Source organism: Bos indicus, chromosome X (genome assembly GCF_029378745.1).
Source record: "Bos indicus isolate NIAB-ARS_2022 breed Sahiwal x Tharparkar chromosome X, NIAB-ARS_B.indTharparkar_mat_pri_1.0, whole genome shotgun sequence".
NCBI classification, from domain to species: Eukaryota; Metazoa; Chordata; class Mammalia; order Artiodactyla; family Bovidae; genus Bos; species Bos indicus.
Window position 1 is genome coordinate 31,560,106 of NC_091789.1, and position 24,705 is coordinate 31,584,810.

The 24,705-nt window shown below is 41.3% G+C and overlaps 2 protein-coding genes across 13 annotated transcripts in view; both read left to right on the plus strand.

Moving 5' to 3' along the window:
- FMR1 (fragile X messenger ribonucleoprotein 1) overlaps window positions 1-13,815 on the plus strand; it is a 39,679-nt gene extending 25,864 nt beyond the window's left edge. For 2 of the 12 annotated variants that reach the window (XM_019955869.2, XM_019955885.2), the window contains 8 exons: window positions 39-148; window positions 830-964; window positions 1,469-1,531; window positions 4,122-4,208; window positions 6,582-6,777; window positions 8,317-8,499; window positions 9,198-9,280; window positions 11,838-13,815. In XM_019955869.2, coding sequence (XP_019811428.1) covers window positions 39-148; window positions 830-964; window positions 1,469-1,531; window positions 4,122-4,208; window positions 6,582-6,777; window positions 8,317-8,499; window positions 9,198-9,280; window positions 11,838-11,999 — 1,019 coding nt within the window. In that variant the 3' untranslated portion in view covers window positions 12,000-13,815. Of the gene's footprint in view, window positions 1-38; window positions 149-829; window positions 965-1,468; window positions 1,532-4,121; window positions 4,209-6,581; window positions 6,778-7,491; window positions 8,500-9,197; window positions 9,281-11,577; window positions 11,705-11,837 lie in introns of those variants that run through there. The other 10 variants (XM_070784267.1, XM_070784265.1, XM_070784264.1 and 7 more) reach the window with 10 other exon arrangements.
- A 226-nt stretch (window positions 13,816-14,041) lies between these two features.
- FMR1NB (FMR1 neighbor) overlaps window positions 14,042-24,705 on the plus strand; it is a 58,258-nt gene continuing 47,594 nt past the window's right edge. The window contains exon 1 of the mRNA XM_070784274.1: window positions 14,042-17,150. Coding sequence (XP_070640375.1) covers window positions 17,066-17,150 — 85 coding nt within the window. The 5' untranslated portion in view covers window positions 14,042-17,065. The remainder of the gene's footprint in view (window positions 17,151-24,705) is intronic.

The following is a 24,705-nucleotide window of genomic DNA, read 5'->3' on the forward strand; positions in this document are numbered from 1 at the left end:
TTTAAAACCAAACATGAATTATTCATTTTTTAACTTAGGCAAAGTAATAGGAAAAAATGGAAAACTGATTCAAGAGATTGTGGACAAGTCAGGAGTTGTGAGGGTGAGAATTGAGGCTGAAAATGAGAAAAATGTTCCACAAGAAGAGGTATGTTTCTAGTGCATGTTTTTGGTTTATCTAATAAAGTCTTTTATTTGACACAGTAACTTAGAGGCCTCTAATATGCACATAATGTGAATGTAAAACCTCTGTCAGGCATGCCAGCTAATTGGAGTTATAGATGACGGCCTCTTTCTAGTCTCTGATGCTGTGATTGTGTATTAGTCCCTTTAACTCCTTAAGTCTTATTTCTAGATTTTTAGCATGGGCCATCACAAATGTAAAAACAAAATCTGAAGCACACTTCAAATCACTTAAGTTACTGGTAGAGACAAAATTGGGATACTAATTAGGTTTTTGGCTTTCATCTTTTGGCTTTTTTAGTTTGTATGTTTGTGTTTGTGTTGCCTTACATTTTTTGAAGTATTTGGGATGGAGGAGGTGAGGGCGTGCTCTTCTATACAATGATACTGTTTAAAATAAAATCCTTCCAAATTGCCATAATTTTCATATGTTGTCTAGTTTTTGCTTTTGTGAAAGGTTCTTTTAACTGCAATCTGTGTGCATTTTTATTGCACAGTTTTTGCATTCTCTAAGTTTGTTTACCAAAACTGTCTATAATAGTTTCTGTTCTTAAAAAAGATGATCATTGATACAATAATGGTGCTAAGTAAAATTTTAAAAATGGATCCTTTTTTTCCTCTTTTATGTTTTGTGTTTTTCACCAAGGAAATGATGCCACCAAATTCCCTACCTTCCAGTAACTCAAGGGTTGGACCTATTCCCTCAGAAGATAAAAAACATACAGATATAAAGGAAAACAGCACTCACTTTTCACAACCTAACAGCACAAAAGTCCAGAGGGTAAGAAATAATTGTCACTTGGAATTATACTGTAAGTAATTTCTTTGCCCCAAATGTCACAGTTGTTGTTTTGGGTATGTTGTCTGGTTAGGCTTATAGACTATTCATGCTATATCTGTTTCAGATCTGATTGCCAGCTTACAAGATATTACAGACCAATGAGATAATTACTTTTCAGTTTATTCACAGTGACAAATCTTATGCTGTAAACATAAAATATGGGGTTGCATTTAGTGGTCACATTTTTCTTCTGAGGGTGGACTTTCATTTTTTCATGCTCTAGCTCTTGAAATTTTGCAGGTTATAATATATCCAAATGTACCTTGTGTTAGATGCATAAATTGTTACCTAAAGCCATATTTTTAAACTGACTTTCAATATTTGAACTAACCGAATTGTTTAGAAACGAATTTAGAAGTCCTACAGTGAAAGTCCTGCGTTCAGGCTTCTGTGTATCATTTGTTATAGTTAATGACATCACTTGCATTCCTTATACTGCTTTAGGTGTTAGTGGTTTCATCCATTGTAGCAGGGGAATCCCAGAAACCTGAACTCAAGGCTTGGCAGGTAGGAAACCATTCCTTGAAAAATACATTTTAATTTTATATTTTAATGTTTATTCCCCTTGTTAAGAAAGACTTTCAAATGATCATCAGAATTGGGGCATGGTGGAGGTGTGTCTGTGGGTTTTTTTGCTCCATTGCCCTGGGGAGAAAGCTGATACTCCTTCCTGTTGCTTACAAGGCCTTTTTTTCACAGCCACCTGACCAATATCATCTCTTACCACTCCTCTTCCTTGCACTGGAGAGAGGCTTGAGCCATACTTAGAGTTGTCCAAACACTGCTGTCTACTGCTTGTTGCTCCTAGATACATGCATATGCTTCCTCTGCCAGAAGCCCTCTGTTTTCTCCAGCTTGCCACCTTGCTGTGGGCTTATTCCATGTGCCTCTTTCCTTGTGTACTTGCCATCAGGTCCCTCCCCCTGAGCTCAAGAGCCTTTCTCCCCTTTGATAATCTGATGTGGTCATCCCTGTCTGTAGCACTTAGCACATAGATGTTTACTTGTTTTATCCTTACATTGTTAGTTTCTTGAGGGCATGCCGCCTCATCTGGCCTGTATGAACTGTTGATGGGAAGAAAAGTTATGAGTAACAAGAGATTAAAAGCGAAAATAGCATTTTATAAAGAGAAATGTAACTGCAAGTGGATTGGACATTCCTCTGTGCGGGGGAGTCCAGTTCTCATCCCAGATCAGGGGATCACTTTTTCCTGGTATCTACATTGAAGGTCACTGTTCTGCTCTTGCCTTTCTTTGTCTTAACTATTCTGGTCCACTAGTGCTGTGCTTAATAGAGTGGCACTTGGGTACATCATCAGTTTGGAAATGTTGAAAGATAATTTTGCTTTTCACTATTTGCTTCAAAGTTGATCAGCTAAATCTGTGGCATTAAAGCTTATTTTGATAGTATGTGATCCAAGGAGCAGGGCATAGCATTTCATCATAGGGCATTTTGGAAAATAATATGGTTAACTGCTTTGTAAGAAAGTCAGTTGGGGAAAAAAACTCAACAGTCAAAAATGTTTTTGACAAAAAAAGATCTGGGTCATAGGCCTGATTAATTCCATAGTTCATTCGGTGAAAAAAAGAAGCCCATGCGTTTTCAGTGGCACCTGATTCTTCAGGTGGTTCTAGTTACTAGGAAGCAATGACTTGCCTACCAGACGGATGCCAGTTTGCAAGCAATATTTCCTAATTATTCAGTCTTGTACCCTCTGAACAGCCATGTTCATGTGGAAGGAAAAAGAAAAAAACCTATTCCAACCCCACATACGTTTAAGGTGCTATATACTGAGTGCAAGCAAACAAAAGCAGCCTAGCAGTACCAACACCTATTGAACAAATGCTCTTTTTAAAAGAGTGATACTTGCTAAGTTTCTTGGCTTCTTTCACCTAGAAAATTCTAATATATCTACATCAAAACTACTGTGTACTTTTCTTTAGTCACTTGTGACTATCAGTAACCATGAGAATTTCATCAGTAGTGAAATACTGAATTATTCTCAGCTTTGAAGGTCATAATTGCCAGCTGTTAGTTTACAGAACTGGCCTGCTGCTGCTGCTGCTAAGTCGCTTCGGTCGTGTGTGACTCTGTGCGACCCCACAGACCGCAGCCCACCAGGCTCCCCTGTCCCTGGGATTCTCCAGGCAAGAACACTGGAGTGGGTTGCCATTTCCTTCTCCAATGCATGAAAGTGAAAAGTGAAAGTGAAGTCGCTCAGTCGTGTCCGACCCTCAGCGACCCCATGGCCTGCAGCCCACCAGGTTCCTCCATCCATGGGATTTTCCAGGCAAGAGTACTGGAGTGCAAGAGTACAAAAGTACTGGAGTACTGGTGCCATTGCCTTCTCCGACAGAACTGGCCTAGGCTTCCCTATAACTTGCCGCAAGAAACAATTTTTTTCCCCCTCATTTCTACTGATGAGCTAGAAGTACACATTTTTAGTATACTTGTTTTTCAAAAAATCTATCCTTAAAGTTGTATCATAGGGAGATCAAACTTTCTTAATGGTTCAGTCCTTTACAGTGTTCAGAGTACATTATATTGAAATGTTAAATTTTATGTTCATGAATATGCCCAGTTTCCCCCCTCTCACAGAATAATTACTAAGTGCACATTAATTTAGCCTAACTCTTTTTGTTTGTCTCTTATTTTTACTCTGTTGACTTGGTTAGCAAAGTTGATTTAGTTTTTATTTTTGTGCCCTAGTATCTAATTTTAATTTGGAATTTTGTCTAAATAAAACCTGCAGTAATTTAATAAGAGTATTTTAAAGTACTTATTTTGTTTATGTGTCTCATTTTCAAACTTGTATAATTTTGAGTTACATAATTTATAAGCTTGCCAACATTTAATAGTGTTTAAATCGTAGTAACCCTGATGGATTTAATGGTTGCTATGTTGATCTGTCCTTATACACAGGAGATGTGTAAAACATACTAACTACTCTTGTTTTTATGTATTTCATATTTTCAACAAACTTTTCTGTACCTACCGTTTGTCAGATCCTGTGCTAGGGATTTAGTCATTATTTGCATATTTCAGATTGTAATTCATCATTAATTTTATAAGATTATTGTTGTCATTTCTATTTCAGGGTATGGTACCATTTGTTTTTGTGGGAACAAAAGACAGCATCGCTAATGCCACTGTTCTTTTGGATTATCATCTGAACTATTTAAAGGTGAGAACAGGAAGAACTTTAACTTTGAATCTTTTTGCGCTAAAATAGAAATACTCCATAGTAAATCTTAACACAATTAAGATTTCTTCTAGCCTGTACATGATAATGAAAGACCTATAAAAGATAAAACAAAAAAACTCATTTTGTTTAGCTTATTGTGTTCTTTCTGAAAACACAAGTCAGTTTTCCATCATTTAAAGAATCAGTATCCCCATTCTGAAGAAATTTCCCTATTTCCCATTATTCTTCTGTTAAACCCTCATATCCACTTTAGACAATCCTGTCTAAAATCCTTTTCATCCCATTGATCCTTTCTAGCCCTTGAGAGTTTGTTCCAGGCCAAATTTTATGTCTGTAACACTTGCTTTGTTGTCCCCTTTATGTCATTTATCAGGAATAGCCCAGAGTTTCATGAAGTCCTCTGTTTAAATGTGTACCCTTCATAATTTTCTCTATACTCCGTTTTACAAACTAGAAGCAATTTATGTCTCCTTGTATAAATGCTCATTTTAGTTGGTATTTGTACCACTGTGCCTACTCCAGCTTAGAATCTGGAAAGCAGGAACCAGGAGGCTGCAGGGCATAGCAGTAAAAGCAGTGGATTGGCAGTCCAGCACTTGATGGTAGTCTTCTGCCATGACCAGCTCTGTGTCTGTAGGCAAATCACCTCCCTAGACTAGGTGTTTTTTAAAATTTATTTTGGTCAACTGTTCTGTAATTCAACAAAATAGAATTTTACCAATGTCACTTTTATAATTCCATCTTTGTATCCACATGTATCAGAAACATACTGTAACGGGTACTAAATATTATTTTTAAAGTAATCCAACTTTCTGTTGTATTTATGAGGCTATCCTGTTAAGAATTTTTCTGCTGACTTCTTAAATAAAATGAAGCAATTTATAGTTACATGTAAATAAGGAAGAAAAACATAATAGCTAGGCACTTCTTATCCTTCTTATGGTGGTCAATTAATAATTGAAAATGGAGAGGTTTCATCCAGCAAGGTTTGTGTGGGTAGGATACCCCATTGATTTGCTTATTCACTTTTGTTTTAAAGTGTGTCTTACGTGTAATCTGTTGTATGTGTTTTTCTTCCTATTCTTAGCTTAAATAATGTTGAAGACCTGGAAATTTAAGGTTGCATTATGTCAGTCCCTTGTTCTTTTAACCAGTGTTCTTTAGATCTTTTGATTTATTCTTCACAATTGAATATCTTTTTGGATTATTGGCAGCTGTCCTGTTGCCATGCTTCCCATCACCAGATCTTCCCTTGAGTGGGCTTGGCGTCGCTCACCAAGTGATGACTGCTTTGCCCCCATGGGATAACCTGGACTACCATTCTGTTTTGCAAGATCCACCCATTCCATGAGCTATAACTGTACTTTTGGAGTAAGCCACTCACTCAGCGGCAGTCTCTCCTTTAATTAAGTCCTTTGTAAAACAATGTCTGGTTCAGAGCACAGATGGCACTCATCTAGATCCTTACCTGCCCTTTTCCTGAAACTGCTATACTAAGATTTTAAGAACTTAGCTTTACAGGGGCTTCCCCAGTGACTGTTCATGTGGACAGTCCCTATGATTGCCTCTGCTTGACTGAGACACCCAACCACTACTCTAGTTGTGGATCCAGTTCCCTGCAGCTAGTAAATCGATGTTTATGAATAAATTGGAAGGAGAAGGGTTAGAACTGAGACATCATCTGGTTTTGACAGAACCTAGCATATTGGAAGCATTGTGTGTGAGGGTCTATTAGTGGACCCCAGGTATATATTTTGATCAATTAACTTTATACTGTTCATCATACTTGTTTTAGCAGAGTTGTAGTCTTTAAGAGGTTTTCAAGGCATGATATCCAACTTTTTGGGTTAACTGTTAGATAGTTCCTGTTCTTTGAAAGTAGAAGATGGCCCACATTCAGTGTTTTATTAATTAAGATTATTTACAATGTGTGATTTTTAAGCTTAGCTGGTTAAGTCTTAAATGTCATTTATCTGTATTCATACATTTTAGAGTTGTTTTATTCAATAACCTATTATCAAGAAGTCCCCAAACTACCATATTTGTGCCTTAGCAGATCTATTGGATAATATTGCCAAATTAAATAACTTTAAATTCTGTCAGTATAATTTTAATGCTGAGTATTTTTGTTATATCTCTTAATTCTAGACATCAATAATACGTTACCTATAGTAATTTTCTTTTTAAGGAGACCGTTCGATTTCCTGATAATTCTGTGTAACAGTGTTTACTATAAACTTAGAGCTGAAATTGAAATATTTCCAGTATACTTTTTATCTGATGAAAAGGAGAAAGGTTTTGTTAAGTAAAATGTCAAATTATTTTTACTGTTATCTTGTATATTTTAAATAGGAAGTAGACCAGTTGCGTTTGGAGAGATTACAAATTGATGAGCAGTTGCGACAGATTGGAGCTAGTTCTAGACCACCACCAAATCGTACAGATAAGGAAAAAGGCTATGTGACTGATGATGGTCAAGGACTGGGTCGAGGTAGTAGACCTTACAGAAATAGGGGGCACGGCAGACGCGGTCCTGGATATACTTCAGGTACAAACTAAGCATTTTACTCAGTAACTTTATCTGTTCCTAGACTTAATAGCTGCTAATCTCTAATATTCATTAGAACTCCATTATAACAATTTCTCACTACATGGTTTCCAATTCACAGTGGGTCAAATTGTGTTGCAAGACACATAGAGTGAAAAACCTGATAATAACCCATAGAGTTCACAGGGCAGGTGTGAGTTCTGTCCACAGTGTGACTGGGGATAAATCTGCTTAAGCCCTTGTATGCTAATGCCTTTCCTAAGGCCTTTCCTGATTTTATTACTATATAGCCAAAACTTTTTTTCATTTGTGTACTGTGGCTCATGTTTTGTCAGGCATGTGCTGGTCATACTTGCTGGATGGACTGTGTAAATCAGGGGTCTGCATCCTGTGGCTCATAAGGTGATTTTGAGTGGCATGGCCAAAGTCAGCCCTAGGCAAAGTCAAGAAGTAGGCGAAGCTTCTCTTTGCCTCCCCAGCTCTTTGCTCAGTGCTGCTTTCTTCTCTCCCAGTACCTTTCACTGAACGCTGTCCCACTGCCCGTGCCTACTGTCTTGCTCAACTGTGTATCTACTATGTAACTGGCTAATGATGGTATAAGGTATAATCCATCTCACAAATATTTGCGTTTCAAAAAGGAACTCAGTAAGATGGAAAAGCCTTCAAGATCCACAGGAATGAAGCTATAATGGTGAAGCTATAATTTCTCATTAGCTCCAACAGAGGAAGAGAGAGGTAGTAGAGTTGATGTTCTGGAGTGGGGGAGAGAGCTACCTACTCCTAAGGCCAACCTTGAACCTGAGCCCTCATCCCTTTCCCAACTGTCTGTTCTTGATGCTTTGGAAGGTCCCCTCTCACCAGGAAGTTCTTTTCCCATCTCCCATCCCCTGTGTCATTAACCCACCCACTCAGGCATAATAAGTTCACTACAGTAAATTCTTTCTAATGATCAGTTATTCCTGTGGGAGTGGGAGGGAAGGTTGTGGACCAAGCATCAGACAAGCATATCCCCATTCAGCGAGGTCCAGTCCCTGATCCCACAAGAGACCATTCCCTGAGATAGTAGCCACAATGGCCACCTTTGCCACTCTCTCTAAGATGACCAAAATTTGTGCATTCCCCTTTGTCCCTGGGCCAAACCTTGTTAAAAGGAACTTTCTTTCTAGAAGTTTTGTTTATCAAGGTATTGCATTTAATTGTTGTAGGCAACTTTTCCTCCAAAGAGCACAGATGTTTAAAGGAGCACAGCTGTTTAATGATGTGGCATACTCAGGTTTGAACTTAGATGGCTAATAGAATTCCTTTTTTTTAATGAGAACCAAAAATGTTTGAAACAAAAATGACCTCAAATATCATGAAAACCTTCATTTTAAACTTAAGATAATTTGTTTTACAAAATGGAAGGTGATAATATACTCTTTGGTGGGCTTATAAATTAGGAAGTGTAATGGATTGCCCCCAGAAACGTCTCTGGAAGTTTCTGTTAACCTAACATTTTTTTAAGTCGGACAATGGTATATAACTTTTAACTCTCGATAGGAACTAATTCTGAAGCATCAAATGCTTCTGAAACAGAATCTGACCACAGAGATGAACTCAGTGATTGGTCATTAGCTCCAACAGAGGAAGAGAGGGAGAACTTCCTGCGCAGAGGAGACGGGCGGCGGCGTGGCGGCGGAGGAAGAGGACAAGGAGGAAGAGGACGTGGAGGCAGCTTCAAAGGTACGGAGGGTTTTTCATTTAAGAAATGAAGCTGAATTGTAACAACTGTCTGAAGTTCTATGAAAAAGCTAGGTGATTAAGTGACATACTATCAAGCCCCCATTTCTCCCATTTTGTACTGGTCACCATAAGAAAGGCTCATGTAATTAGCAATATCAGACAGGCTTCCTTACAATTTACAAACATATGAATAACCCCTGATAACTAGTTCAGCTTCTTTGGGTACTCTAAACATCACATCTAATCATTAGTTCAGGTTGACATATCACACAGTTGATGTAGGACTGTAATGGCTTAGAAATGTTTTCTGTAACATGTGCTGCTGTGCACTAAGCCGCTTTAGTCATGTCCAGCTCTTTGCAGCCCTGTGGACTGTAACCCGCCAGGCTCCTTTGTCCATGGGCTTCTCCAGGCAAGAGTACTAGAGTGGGTAGCCATTTCCTTATCCAGGGGATCTTCCTGATGCAGGGATAGAACTCAGGTCTCTTATGTCTCCTGCATTGGCAGGCAGGTTCTTTGCCACTAGTGCCACCTGGATGCTAGATTATTAGACAGTGTGTAACTAAAATTGCTAGGTTGTTGATTATATTTTAGATTCTGTGATTGGTCTAAATAAATTGAGGATGTGGGAACAAAGAACTCTCCAATAGGCATGTCAGAATCAGTGACCATTGAACCTTTTAAAAATGTCCCTCTAGGAAACGACGATCACTCCCGAACAGATAATCGTCCACGTAATCCAAGAGAGGCTAAAGGAAGAACAGCAGATGGATCCCTCCAGGTAAACCTTTGTGCCTCTTTTCATCTAAATTGTGCCAGTTACAGAAGTTTGAGATTTATGTGAATTTGCTATACTATATAGGTATTTGTGAAATACTTTCTTTTCAACATTACATTTGTGGTCAATTTTAGTCCTTTATGACAAGTATACAAAGAAGATTTCTCTAGAGAATGTGCAGTCTCAGTATTTGTAAAGATTTTGACAACCACATTATGACTTCAGTACCACATAGGTGGTCCTCCCTACCCCCATTCTCCAAGGAAAGAAACATCCAGGAATGTACTGAGAGAGACTTGCATAAGCCCTGTGGAACCCACATCCCTCCTCACCAGAGTTGCAAGGATAGGGTGTTCTCTGACTGGAAAGTAAGAAAAAGAAGGTATCTAGCTCACAATAGACAGGGCTGATGACACTCGGCTAGTACATGCTGAATCAGTCAGCTGCCTATTTAGAGCCAGCCTCTTCCCTGAGAACCCATCTCATGTGGCCAGCACCTGTGCTGAACACATTGTTAACATAATTTTAAAATGAGCCCCCAAGCACGGCCAGGTACCTTGGCTGGGTGTATTGTATCTCACTTAATGTTTGAACAGTACCCTGAGGTAAGAAGTTTTATTACTCTGTTTTATAGATGAGTAAACTGAAGTTTAGAAAGATTGAGTCACATAGTTAGCATACACTAGAGTGATATTTCGGAGAAGGCAGTGGCACCCCACTCCAGTACTCTTGCCTGGAAAATCCCATGGATGGAGGAGCCTGGTAGGCTGGTCCATGGGGTCACTAAGAGTCAGACACGACTGAGGGACTTCACTTTCACCTTTCACTTTCATGCATTGAAGAAGGAAATGGCAACCCACTCCAGTGTTCTTGCCTGGAGAATCCCAGGGATGGGCGGAGCCTGGTGGGCTGCCGTCTATGGGGTCGCACAGAGTCGGACACGACTGAAGCGACTTAGCAGCAGCAGCAGAGTGATATTTGAACCCTGGTACCTCATTCCCAGAACACATGATCTCTTCGGCTGCTGCTTTAACTCTGAGGACTTAATCCAAGTAGTTGGGGGTCCTTTCATGACTATGGATTGGTTTGGGACCAGTACCTAAAATTAGTGAGACATAAATTTTAAGAGCAGAAACTTCATGACAGAATATTCCTTAGAATTCATAGCATTTGTAGAAAGAAAGAAAGAAATTGAAGTCGCTGAGTCATGCCCGACTCTTTGTGACCCCATGGGTAGTAGCCTGCACCAAGCTCCTCCGTCCATGGGATTTTCAAGGCAAGAAGTACTGGAGTGAGTTGCCATTTCCGTCTCCAGGGAATCTTCCCAACCCAGGGATTGAATCCAAGTCTCTCACATTGTAGACAGACGCTTTACCGTCTGAGCCACCAGGGAAGTCCTAGCATTTGTAAGTAGGTGTTAACTATTAGCTGGTGCTTAAGGATCATCACAGAAAAGATCTTAGACCTAGAGATTGATGAAATTATGTACACATGTGTTTTACACAAGTGTAAGGTGTTTATGTACCAGTTTTATAATTCCCCTCTTGACAACCAAACAGTTAAAACACTCACCCAGGACCAACAATTAAACACACTTTGAAATTCGAGTGCACCATTTTGGGGCTATAGGTAGTCCCATTTGTACTTGAAGCATATCAGTACTTTTATTAATTGTTTTAGGCCTGTGTGTCAACATTATCTTTCTTTTGTACAGCATCTACAATTGCATTAGCAGTATTTTAAGTGTTCAATGCTGGCACTTAAAATATTATATAAATCTCAATATTACTTTTTAAATCATACTCGTCTCTGTCCTCTTCCTGGGATTCCAGTCCCACACATTAGTGTCTTCAAATTTCCCTGTACTATTCTTATTCTTCAGAGTTTAAGTTGTATGATCCTCTGACTTGCCTTACTGTAATACAAGCTACTAGAAACCAGTGTTCATATGAGGATATATAGTGTGTGTGTATATTTATGAGTATATACAGTATATGTGTATATTTATATACACACACACACATTGTAAGACAAAGGGAGCCCTTACTGTAGAAAAAGTTAATCATACTTATGATAGAAATGAAGATGTCAACTAAAGGCTAGTTAATAAGTGAGTTAAGTTATTGCTCTGGTAACATCAGAATAGGAAGACAATAATTTGTCTCTCTCCTCCTGGGTTTCATATCTTTGAAGAATAAACCATTTTTTTGAACAGACCTGTATATTTTGCATATATATTTTGCAATCCGTAATGGGAGTTCATTTTAACTATTTGTTTCTCATTGTTTTGTTCTACTTAGAAGAAGACACAGTAGGATTGTGAGTTTTTATCTAACTTTGGATGCAGTGAGATGACCAAGGTGTTCCAGTTACAGAAGAAGAGTGTTTTAGAATCATAAGCCAAATAAAGCTCCTACCTGACCTTAATTTCTCACACTTCTTCTATTCAAATCCCTTTTAACATGTGGAATATACACTTTGGGCTTAAATTTCTTGTCAGGCCAATTACAGATTACAACAGAATATGGTCTTTGTATATAACAACTATAACTTGTTTTAGATCAGAGTTGACTGCAATAATGAAAGGAGTGTCCACACTAAAACATTACAGAATACCTCCAGTGAAGGTAATCGGCTGCGCACGGGTAAAGATCGTAACCAGAGGAAGGAAAAGCCAGACACCGTGGATGGCCAGCAACCACTTGTCAATGGAGTACCCTAAACTGCATAATTCTGGAGTGATATCCCCTATACCATTTCCATAATTCTTATTCCATATTAGAAAACTTTGTTAGGCCAAAGACAAATAGTAGGCAAGGTGGCACAGGGCATGAAATGAACAATTCCGTTAAGAATTTTGCTTTTTTCACATTGGCCATAAGCAGCAATTTTCGAATTTGCACAAAATGAGGTCTTAAAATTTTTGAAACATTACTTTTAAATAATTAAGTATACTTAGCACTTCAGGACAGGATTTTCATTTGGTTTATTTTTTAAATACCGCGCAGTGATATTCTTTGTTAATTTGGACCGTTTACCCTGCATTGGGTGATAACTCACTGGTATATTTCAGTTTTTCTGAATAATAGCATTTATGGTAATCATGTTAGACTTCTATTTTCAATCTCATATAGAAGTCCATAAAATACTATGGCATTTCATGTCCTGTGTCAGTTTATGTTTTGGTCCACTTTTCCAGTATTTTAGTGGACCCTGAGATGTGTGTGATGTGACGTTTGTCATTTTCATTAGCAAAAAAAAAAAAAAAAAAAGTTGTATGATCTGTGCCTTTTTTATATCTTGGCAGGTAGGAATATTATATTTGGATGCAGAGTTCAGGGAAGATAAGTTGGAAACACTAAATGTTAAAAGATGTAGCAAACCCTGTCAAACATTAGTACTTTATAGAAGAATGCATGCTTTCCATATTTTTTTTCTTACATAAACATCAGGTTAGGCAGTATAAAGAATAAGACTTTTGTTTTTGTTCTGTTGCACTGAAGTTTGACAAATAGTGTTATTGGAGGGATGTGTAATTTTTCTGTATAGACCGGAAAAGTAGTAACGGTCTTTTCATTTGCAAGAGGCTCAAATGTTTTCAGCTAGGAATAAATCTTCCTGGTCGAAAGTTAGTAGGATATGCCTGCTCTTTGGCCTGATGACCAGTTTTAACTTAGAGCTGTCTTTTATTTTGTCCTCCCCGAGTTTTGTGAAGTTTCTCATTTTCATTTCAAGCTTATTTGGGGGAGGTAGAAAGGTCATTTCCATGTGTGCATAATAATCCTGTGAAGTACAGGTACTTTGTCTGAGAAACATTGGAAGCAGGTTAAATGTTTTGTAAACTTTGAAATATTAGGTCTAATGTATAAGCAGAATTGGAAAGCAGACTAGGATTGGTTAACACATGAAACTTTTTTCTTTAGTTTTTTTTCCTTTTTTTTTTTTTTTGACATATTGGGTTTCAGTTTTGAGGGTTTTTTTTTTTTTTTTTTTTTTTTACGAGATTTACTGAGGAAAATATGTGAAGGACCTTCACTCTAAGATGTTATATTTTTCTTAAAAAATAACTCCAAGTAGGGGTACCACTGAATCTGTACAGTGCCGTACAAACCGAAGTTCTGCCTCTGATGTCTGTTGTGAGTTTGTTTCTTTGAATTTTCATATTACGGTTACTTTTCCTTGCATACAAATAAGCATATAAAAATGGCAACAAACTGCACATGATTTCAAGAATATTAAAAAGTCTTTTAAAAGTATTGCCAAACATTAATGTTGATTTCTAGTTATTTATTCTGGGAATGTATAGTATTTGAAAACAGAAATTGGTACCTTGCACACATCATCTGTAAGCTGTTCGGTTTAAAATACTGTAGATAATTAACCAAGGTAGAATGACCTTGTAATGTAACTGCTCTTGGGCAATATTCTCTGTACATATTAGCGACAACAGATTGGATTTTATGTTGACATTTGTTTGGTTATAGTGCAATATATTTTGTATGCAAGCAGTTTCAATAAAGTTTGATCTTCCTCTGCTACACTGATGTTGATGCAATCCTTACAAATGGTTGCTTTTAAAATTTTAAGATAGGAAAAGTCTATAGAAAAGTGTTCTGTTACAAAATGTATCTGTTACCATTGGAAATTTCACATGTCATAGGAAGTTAGCCGCTATCTACCAACTTTCAAGAACTTGATCTTGTTTAATAAGGTGAAAAATACCAACAAAATGGTACAAAAGCACATTGTGCCATTACAATATGCACTAAGTCTCTTTTTTACCACAGCTGAATTCAGCAAGGCGCTAACTTGCTTAAATGTGAATTACTAACTTCTAAAACTGTAATTTGAGTCACATGTTTTCATGTGGAGTTGGAGTTGATTCATATTACAATATTTGTGTGCTAAACATGTATGTTTTTCAGTTCAAAGTCATGATGTTTTTAAAATCTTATTAAAATTTCAAAAATCTGAAGATTGTTTATCTAGATGTAAATTTTTATTAAAAAGTTGCACTTATGAAAAAGCAAAAATTTAGTCTGACAGATGTTTGTTCCTGGTCTTAAATTTCTAAATGTAACAAAACTTAGAGATGGGGGGAGGTATTAATCATGCAAAGCATATATTATGCCTTGCAAATAATCTTTGATGTGCTTCTAAAAGGCAGAAATGTAGATAATTGAAAATAATTCTATATATTCCCAGTTAGAGGATTTGAACACATTAATTACATAGGATGCTACTAAACCATGTTAAAGACATGCTCCTGTCAGTGAACACATAAACAAACCTACTTGCCATTTGGAAATTATTAAATACGTCTATGAATCTTTAAAAAAAAAATGTTGATGTCAGTAATAGAGAACGTGACAGTCTGTAGGTAGAATATGTCTGAATTGATTACTGTGATAACTTGATGGAAACTCTGGCACAACCTAGAAGAGTAGATAGAAATAGATGACGGTATCTAAGTGCTTCCCCGTGTTAGAATCCAAAACGATCCAGTGATAAGCAGGACAGTCTCTCTATATATAATTGTGTGTTTTTTCTGGAGAAAAACCCATCTTTATTTTCTGGCTTTCTAGTTTTCATTCTGGTACTTTTTTTGAATTTCTGTTACCTGTTCAGCCTAGTTCTAGACTCTTGCACAATCCATTAGAGTTGGTAAGTAGCAACCATCCTCAGGTAACTTTGTTGGGTTTTCGTGGTTTCATGTTTCAGTGCTTGCTACATGTGAATACCCTACTGGTGGCAGCAGCCTGTCTTGTCTCGATTGGCTCACTTGGAGGCATTTCTCTCATCTGACTATGAACTTCCGGTTCCTGGTGGTTAGGAGTATAGTACCTTTTAGAGTCGATATACTGATTAGATCATTTTTGACCATTTTGCTTCATGGCCATAAATAGTGTCTTTGCGTCGTGACACTTCGAGCCTCTGATAAGCAGTTATTCTAAAATAGCCGTTACAGAATACTAGTCTTGATTGCTCAGAAGGCTTAATGGGTACCAGTAGTTAAATTTTGACCATCTTTCCCTCTGTTTATCTGAGGCTGTTTGAAGGGTTTTTTTGGGGGGAGAAGGTTGCTATTTAAAATTTTTATTTCCATTTCTCTCAGAACTTTCCATGAAGAAATATGTTTTATGCTAACGAGTCTCATGTTAATGGGAGACGCATTAAAAGTCTTTGCAAGTTGCACTTGCTAAGTGATTCAAGAGTAAGCTTCAAACTAAGTGCCTAAAGGTTTTCCCACCAATTTCTAATACAGTACACTTAATTACAGGGGTAGGTCAAAATTAGAAGGAAAATTGTCAACAGAAAATGGTTACATGGAATCCTGAGAACTAGAGTATATTATTCAGTATCAAAGAGAACATAGATGGCTTATGGTAAGAGAAGAAAAGAATTCCAGTATTATTTTCGGTAAATAGTAAGGCATCTTTGTCAGATTTCTCTGGAGATCAAAGCCTGTAAGATACTGCATCAAAGAATACTAGTGCTCAAGGAATAAATACCATTAAAAGTTGCAAGTGCAGCCTGGATATTACATGATAAAAAGGAACCTAAAGAGTTAGGCTGTGAAGAGGGAGGAATCAGGAGGTAGATTCTACACTTGACCTGGGTGCACACTAGCTCTCTGGTTCCTGAAAGAGTCATTTCACCTCTTCATGTTCAAGTTTCTTCATTGGGTTAAATAAGTGGTTGCTAAGGTGTCATAGGGGCTTCCCTGGTGGCTCAGTGGCAAAGAACCTGCCTGCCAATGCAAGAGATGCAGGTTTGATCCCTGGGTTGGGAAGATCCCCTGGAGGAGGGCATGGCAGCTCAGTCCAGTATTCTTGCCTGGAGAATCCCATGGACAGAGGAACCTAGCAGGCCACTGTCCATGGGGTGCAAAAGAGTCAGATGCGACTTAATGACTAAACAACAGCAACATGTTTTACATGGAGAAAGCTAGTCATTGTTATTGAGCCACCCACCTGATTTCATCTGGTTCTTATTAAATATTCAGTGAACATTCACTGTATATCAGGCACTTCACAGGCAGCTTGGGGATAGAGAGATACTGTTTCAGGTTTTTAAGACGTTCAGTGTCAAGTGGGCGAACTTGGTAAGTCAGTGGGCAGTTCCAACACATGGTACGGTCAGTGTTCAGATGCACAGGGTGAGGTGTGTGTACACAGAAACAACCCAAATCAGGGTGGTGTGGAGTCCGTAAAGGGCTTCTCAGTGAAATGAAATTTACCGAAATCTGAGGACAGATTGGAAAGTTGAGCCAGGAGAAAAGGGGCCCAGGCCATTGATCTGGGCATGAAAAAGTCAATTGGGGGAGCTTCCAGAAGTTTCATTGTGGCTGGAACAGAGAATTTGAAGCAGAGAGTGAGAGGTGAGACAAGCAATATGGCCAAGGTAGGCCTAAGGGCACCGTGTTAGAGGTTTGACTTGAAGGAGCCTCTGCCTCTGAAGGGTTTTAAACGAGGTCAGATTTATGCTTGAGGTGTGGAGGGACAGGATTGCCCACGATTTCAGGAGCCTCTGTCAAGTTGCCTGGTAACCAATGAGCAGGAGGGACTGGGCCCACATCCAACTTTGCGGAAGTTCTGCCACCCGTGGTCCAAATCTGGCTTCCCACAAGGTCACAGGTGGTAGCAGCCTGTGTTCCCAGACAGCTCCCCTGACAGCCAGCATTTAAGCCCTGGTTTGAACTTCAGCCTGCAAGGCCACCAGCGTCAATGCTGTCCTGCAAAACAGTAACTCCCAGGGAAAACCTTTCCCTGGAGCCCAGCCCCAAGGATGCAGGCTACAGGGCCCCAGCCTTTGTCTGTGGCTCTGCTGGGAGCCTGGGCATCCCTGAGCCTCTTCTTCCTGAGCCTTGCTGGTAAGTTTCCCTCATTAAAACCTTTTCCTTTAGCATGCTGGTATGCTGTTTACCTTTGTTCACTGAGGCATAGATTGTGTCCCACAGGAGGCAAGCTCCTCTTCTTCCAGCTCTGGCTTTTGGGAAACCACAAAAGGGCTCAACTAAGCCATACCAGGGCTGCGTGACACCCCTCCTAGGTAGGGCTGGTGGTGGGAGACCTAGCTGAGCTGAAATCACTGGTGACGTGATTTCAGGGCTTGTCTGGGCCCACACCAGTTGCTACAAAGACCATGGAAAGCCCTCCATGGAGGGCAAACTGAGACCGATTCCTTGGCACTCCCTACAAGTCAGCCAGCCCTGTGAGCCCTAAGGAAAAAGAAGTTGAGAGAAAAGAGCCCTTGGTCTAAAGTGCTGTTGGAGCAGTAGATACAACCTGTCCTCGGATTTGAGACCTGTTGTACAGTATACCACCCAGGAGCTTGTGGAGAGGGTCGGGGGTTGAGGTCCAGAGAGAGGCTTCATCACACAGGGAATCCAACTCCCTGTAGTAGTCACAGAAGTCCACTGAGGCTTGAACTACTTACACATGATGAAGAAGCTACACCCAGGAGGTAAGTGGCAATGGATGGCCAGCATTGGAGCTTTACCACCAGATTCCCTTTTACCAAGTGAATTGGCTGGTTCAGCCAAGCACATGTGCCTGCCCTGGGCTTATAATCAGGTGCTTGCAGGGAAGTCAGATTCACATACCACAAAGAGGAGACTTCCCTACTGAGGTTGCAGGTGCTTCAAGGCACTTGGGCTTTATAGATGGATTGTATGAAAACCCTGGGCCTCAGGGTTAACTCTTGAGCAAAGGACCTTAATTCAGAGAAGGTTGTAGAAGCGGATGGGATCTTATACGAGGAGGAAAGTGAAAGTGAAGTCGCTCAGTCATGTCCAACCCTCAGTGACCCCATGGACTGCAGCCTACCAGGCTCTTCCGTCCATGGGATTTTCCAGGCAAGAGTACTGGAGTGGGTTGCCATGGAGGACGTCCCTCTAATTTTGCTCCTCCTACCAGGAGTAAGGGGTGGGATGATCCCTTGGTGCTGATTTAGGCCCCACCCAAAAGAGTAAGAGGAAATAAGGGGGCTGTAAATTGTCCCATGTCTCAGCAAAAGTGAGAAGGCCCAGACCAACACTTCAGGCTTGCCGCAGTGCTCTTAGGGCTCTAGTCCTCAAAGGGATCCCTAAGGAAGGAGGTGGATGGGGAAAACCAAGAGTGGGGATCAACAACCCAAATCACCCTAAAGAAGATGTAGAGAGAAGATAGGGGTGTAGGAAACAAAAAAGACTCAATTGAGCGGGCATTAAGGCGAGCCCTGCGGAGAGCTGACACAAGGAGGTAGCGGATGTTGGAGGCCACTAGTATTTCCCACTGCCTAGCCAGGAAGTCTTCATAGCCTGTTGTGTACTTGGAGAAGGGTGCAGAGGAGGAAGCTGAGTACTTAGCCACATATTCATGCTGCTAGAATGAGACTCCCCAGGTCCACAGGCCTTTGTGTGATCCAGGAGACTTGATTTTTCTGGCCCAACTGCTAGAGGGCCGTTCAGTCCAGATTTGAGTCCCTTCCAAAGCAAACTTGGCCCTGGGCCTTCCTCTGCCCTCTTCAGAGGGATGGCTGACTTTTGCCCTTGTCCATACAGCCTGGAACATAGGTGCAGGGAGAATTATGCAGACCTACCGGGCACTGGTGCCCCAGTAACTGAAATTCTTGAACCTGATGGGTCCACAGTAAGTTTCCCTGACAGGATTTGGGACTGGTTTCACTTAGACCCAAGACACTTGGCACCATTGCTGCAGAGGCCTTTGGCTCCTTTGAAGGGACCATGCTTGGTGTCCCTACAACTGACTGCAGGACTAGTATAGACATGCTGGGTTCCCTCAGTCCGTCAGAGTACACTCATCTGCTGGGTGGCTCTGGGCACCGCCATCCCTCCTGGTGACTTCAGGGCCTCTTAAATTTCCAAAGCCTGTCAGGATTGTGCCATTGAAACAAGTATCAAATACCAGTTGGTGACAAGACGGAGAAGGCTTATTCCATTGCCAGGAGGGAGTGGTAGCGCGTACTATCTGCCAGCTCCCAGCCTGGGTAGGCAGTCAGTTAAATCCAGTGTCTGATTACAGATCGTTGTGGCTTTAATAGTGGTCACCCAGTCACTCAAAGCACCTGATAAACCAGCAGGTGACTCAAATAACTGCCTCCATCACTGGCGCTCCGTTTGTGGTCGGCAGCTGCACTGTCCAGGCCCTCAGCCACCAGCCACATGTGGCTGCTGACCACTCAAAGGCTGCTCTGAACTGAGATGTGCAATTCTCAGTGTAGAATGCACAACAGATTTTGAAGACTTAGTTTGAAAAAAGAATGAAAAATACCTGTTTTTTATATTTAAATGCTGGAATGTTACTATTTTGGATCTATTTGGGGTTAACTGAACCATGTTACTAAAATGAATTAGACCTGTCTCTTTTTACTTTCTATTTTAATATATAGTGACTACTAGAAAATGTAAAATTACATGTGGGGCTCACATTATATGACTCTTGGACAGAATTGCCCTGGACATTGCTCATGTTCCCTGCTTTTGATTTCTCCAGGAATTAAAAAATTGTTTTCACTTGGCAGAGCATGAACCTCACCTTAAAGACTATCCTCCCTCAGGCATATTGAACTTCTCCAGAAATACTTAATAACTGCAATAATCCATTGTTTATTAAAAGATTATGAAGATCAATAATCCATTGGGAAAGCCCATTGTCTTTCACTGATGGCAGCTTTGACAGTGGCCCCCAGAGAAAAGTTTTCTCCCTAATGCAAGCTCTCTAAGCGCAGCTGTCCATGGGTGGCAGGGCCTTGAATGAGGATAGAGGTCAGAGCGAGATCACTGGAGTACTTATGAGATATTCCAGAACCTCATAAGGAAAGCAGCAAGGAACTTCCCTGGTGGGCCAGTGATTAAGACTCCGCACTTCCAATGCAAGGGGCCCAGGTTTGATCCCTCAGTTCAGTTCAGTTCAGTCACTTAGTCGTGTCCGACTCTTTGCGACCCCATGAATCGCAGCACGCCAGGCCTCCCTGTCCATCACCAACTCCCGGAGTTCACTCAGACTCATGTCCATTGAGTCGGTGATGCCATCCAGCCATCTCATCCTCTGTCGTCCCCTTTCCCTAGTCAGGCACTAAGATTCCACATGCCTCGGGGAGCTGCTAAAAAGGGGGGGGGGGCGGGAGGAAAAACTGCAACCTTACAGATACTACACAAAAGGAGCCCTCTTTGGGTATTAGAGGCAGCACTTCCTGCACATAGGAATGCTATTCAGGAATATATAAGTCACCAGTTGTTGTGTAGTCACTAAACTGTGTCCGACTCTTTTGCAACCCCATGAACTGTAACCTGCCATTGAGATTTCCTAGGTAAGAATAATGAAGTGGGTTGCCAATCCCTTCTCCAGGGGATCTTCCCAACCCAGCTATTGAACCTAGGTCTCCTGAAACTCCTGCATAGGCAGGTGATTCTTTACCACTGAGTCACCTGGGAAGCAGCTAAATTCGACCATGGGCCACAACAGTAAGAAGCCACAGAAGCAATACCTGCCTCTCCCCACCCCCAACTCATTCTGATCCCATGGAATTTTCATTATCTGTGACAAGCCTCACATCTGATGTCTCTGACAACAAGACTCTGCCAATATTGGGAGTGGGTCGTCTCACTGCTACTGAATGGTGCAGGCACTTTGAATGACAATTATTGGCCCCGGCGAATGGGAAAACTGTGACTCTCAGATCCAACATTCCCGTCCTACAGTGGGTTGTTACCGAACTGAATTCCATCACATGGGTGGATCCCTGATGGTCCAGTCGGGAAAACAGAAATCACATCCCAGTGATTTTAACAGAGACTTTAATGTAGAGATTGGTCTTAAAGGACTGAAAATGCAAAACTGGAGCATTAAGATGTCACAGAGTTGAGTTCTGCAAGTAACATTGACCATCTGAGGCCTGGATGAACAATGGGAGGAGGCCGGGATGATGAGCAGCCAAAAGCTCAAAAGCAAGACCCGCAGAGGTAAAAACCCAGACCTCAAGGAAAGGAGCACTGTTGGTCAGTAGTGATACCCCAGTAACATGTGGGAAATTAGACCACTGAGGACAGGGTGCCAGCCAACACTCTGGTGCTGGTGTGTCTGAGGAGACATGATGATGCTGATTCTGAGAGGGGTGGGAGTCAGAGGGTGAAACCTGGAAATTGGATTCAGCAGCTGCTACTAGACCCAACTATTCCTGCCAGAATGAAGAACCACAGTCTTCCAGTCTCCCTCTAGAGCCTCTTATCAGCAGAATCTAACAGGCAACACTGGCATAGGAGAAATGGGGTGTGCAGAATGCCAGCCCCAGCCTCACAAAGCAAAGTGTAGAAGGATTGTTTGGAACTGAGATAAATAATTGACAAAGTGCAGCAAGCTGGAAAAATTTCAAAACGGAAATGGTACATCCAAATGGTCAACCCAATTGCAAGAATAGGTGACTACCCACATAGTAGGTACTGAGATGGCCCTGTTGCCTGCCTTGCCTTAGCTACTGGCTTAATGTGGGCCTCAAGTTTGAGACTTGGTACCAAACACAGAAGCCTGTTTCACTGATGGGTTAACAATTTTCAGTGGGATACTGCTAAGCCATTTGTTACATGATGATAAATGCTGACAACCCCTGGCATTGACTAATCTGCACAATGGGTGGAAGTGCAGTGCTTGGGTAATAAAGCATTGAAATATCCCTTTACACAGACTCATGGGCTGCTGCCTCACTCTTTAGTCAGGAGTCAGGTCATTGAGTCACCCAAAACTATTAAAGTTATACCTGGTAGAAACAAATACAACTCACTCACAAGCCCAGTTAATAAGTCACATATATATTTGTCTCCTAGAAAAGACCACATCCTGGGAAAAAACAAAGCATCTGCAATGAGAAAATCAACTGGACCTCTGAGCCCTCTTATCCATAGTGCTTACTGGATCTATATCCCACTGTGCTCGGTTATTGACTGGAAGTAGTCTACAAGAAATATGACCTTGGAACAGACTCAGTGGAGGATCGTAAAGACAGTGCCTGGGACTGTAAGGCTCTAGACAACAGATTGAAGTGGCATACTTGTGTGGCTGCCACACTGCACAGTAATCATTTCCCTCCTTTTTTGGACCCACACTGACCATGGCGAGTAGCTGGGAAGATTTTACCGCATGAATCACAGAAATGTGGATGAACACAAATGTGGAATGGCTTCTTGTGTTCTTTCCCACTGGGCAGACAACTCTGATGTTGGGTTAGCCACTCACTTCCTCTGAAAGTTGGGGGATACTTCTGTTAAAGCAAAGTCACCTTTGTCCTGAAGCCCTCTTCCTTAATCTGAAGAGATTGCTTTGGGTAAAAGAATTGTTAACCCTGGGTCTCTGTGCAGTTTTTCATTCCAGGATGTAAAATTAGGTCTGGTTAATTCTTGCCTGGAGAATTCCACAGACAGAAGAGCCTGGTGGGCTATGGTCCATAGGGTCACAAAGAGTCAGACACGACTGAAGCAACTTAGCATGCACACACGATGGACCATAGCCCACCAGGCTCCTCTGTCCATGGGATTCTCCAGGCAAGAATACTGGAGTGGGTTGCCATTCCATCTTCCAGGGGATCTTCCCAATTTAGGGATCAGAATCATGTCTCTTATGTCTTATGCATTGGCAGGTGGGTTCTTTCCCACTAGCACCACCTGGGAAGCCCTACAGCCTACAGTCCATGGAGGTGAAACTATATATATATATATATGTTTATTTATTTGACTGCACCTGGTCTTAGTTGTGGCATGTGGGGTCTTTGTTGTATCATGCAGGATCTTTCACTGTGGCACATGGACTCTCTAGTTGTGGCACAGCAACTCAGTAGTTGTGGCACACAGCCTTAGTTGCCCCATGGTACGTGGGATCTTAGTTTCCCAACCAGGAACTGAACCCACGTCCCCTGCATTGTATGGCGGATTCTTAAACTCTGGGCAACCAGGGAAGTCCAGTTCATTCTTGAGGGTAGCTCAAGGGCCCCACATGGACAGATTCAAACCTGTGAAGCCAGTAGAGCACTAAAGAGGACATAACCTCTCCGTTTTCCTAATCCAGTTATGGACAGACTGTACCAGTCTGGGGCAGTGACCATAGTACCGACTATCACAAGGCTAGATCTGTCATCCCCTATTTCATTTGTCTATAAGGGATCTTACCAGCATTCCACTATCAGACAATGTCTCAGGCATCACTTCTCCCAGGCAGTGGCGTCAGCCACCGTTTTCCTTCACCTTCCACACTCATGCATCCACACCCCATGATGTCCATGCTAAATAGATGCAGAGGGTCACCTTGGAACCAACTCGAAGCAACATGATGTGCTTCCCACCCACTTCCAGGACTAGATTTTCTGGGGGCTGAGACAGCCTCCCTTGCCTCCACTGCCTTCCACTTGGAGACAGGGTGACCCACTTCATGCAGGTAGCACACAGTTCAGTTCAGTTGCTCAGTTGTGTCCAACTCTGTGACCTCATGGGCTGCAGCATGACAGGCTTCCCTGTCCATCACCAACTCCCGGAGCTTGCTCAAACTCATGACCATAGAGTCAGTAATGCCATCCAACTATCTCATCCTCTGTTGTCCCCTTATCCTCCTGCCTTCAGTCTTGCGCAGCATCAGGGTCTGCAGTGAGTCAGTTCTTCACGTCAAGTGGCCAAAGTAGCATACAACTCTTCAGTAATCAAAGATCCAATGGGCATAGGCTATATATGCCCAGTCTCTGGTTCCATCAGCAGGCTGGCCTTGGGGGCAATAAAAGATGCAGTGCATCACCATTTTACGTGCATTTCCCTCCATCAAGAGGTGTTTCTAAGGCTCATCTGGGAGATTACCAAAGAGATAGCTGAGAGTTACACTAGCAAAGATACTCTTGACTCCCTACCTCTGATTGTCTTGGATATCTGCATAGCTTTGGGTTATTACTGACTAGGCAGTGTGCATTGTGGTCAGCTTCTGGCTGAATAGCTCACTGCAAGCTTATAGGAGCTAGTTACGTGACTCTAAACCCCTCCCCATCTCAGCCCTAGGATTTTTTTCTCATGACTTGGCCTGGAGTCCATGACTAGAGGTTTTGGAAAACTCTATAGTTGAACTTTGTACTCTTTGCACAGATGAACTTTGTACTCTTATTTAGAACCCTCCTTGTTTTACAACATCTTCTTTGCCATCCTCACTAACGCCAGAAACCCTACTGAAAAATTCAATCAGTTTCTGTCACCAGAGGGAAGGCAGGTCTCACTGTGGGATGCTGACAGAATAAGAGACCACGTATGTCATCTTACTAACACTTGGGCTTTTAAGTTATCTCAATGAAACCTATTATTGTGCCCAGTCTCCATGATACAGTGGTGTTTTCTGTAACTCACCTTCCAAAGATGGATTACAGGGGGCAGGACTAGAGGCAGGGAGGCTAGGGTGTTGGAATAA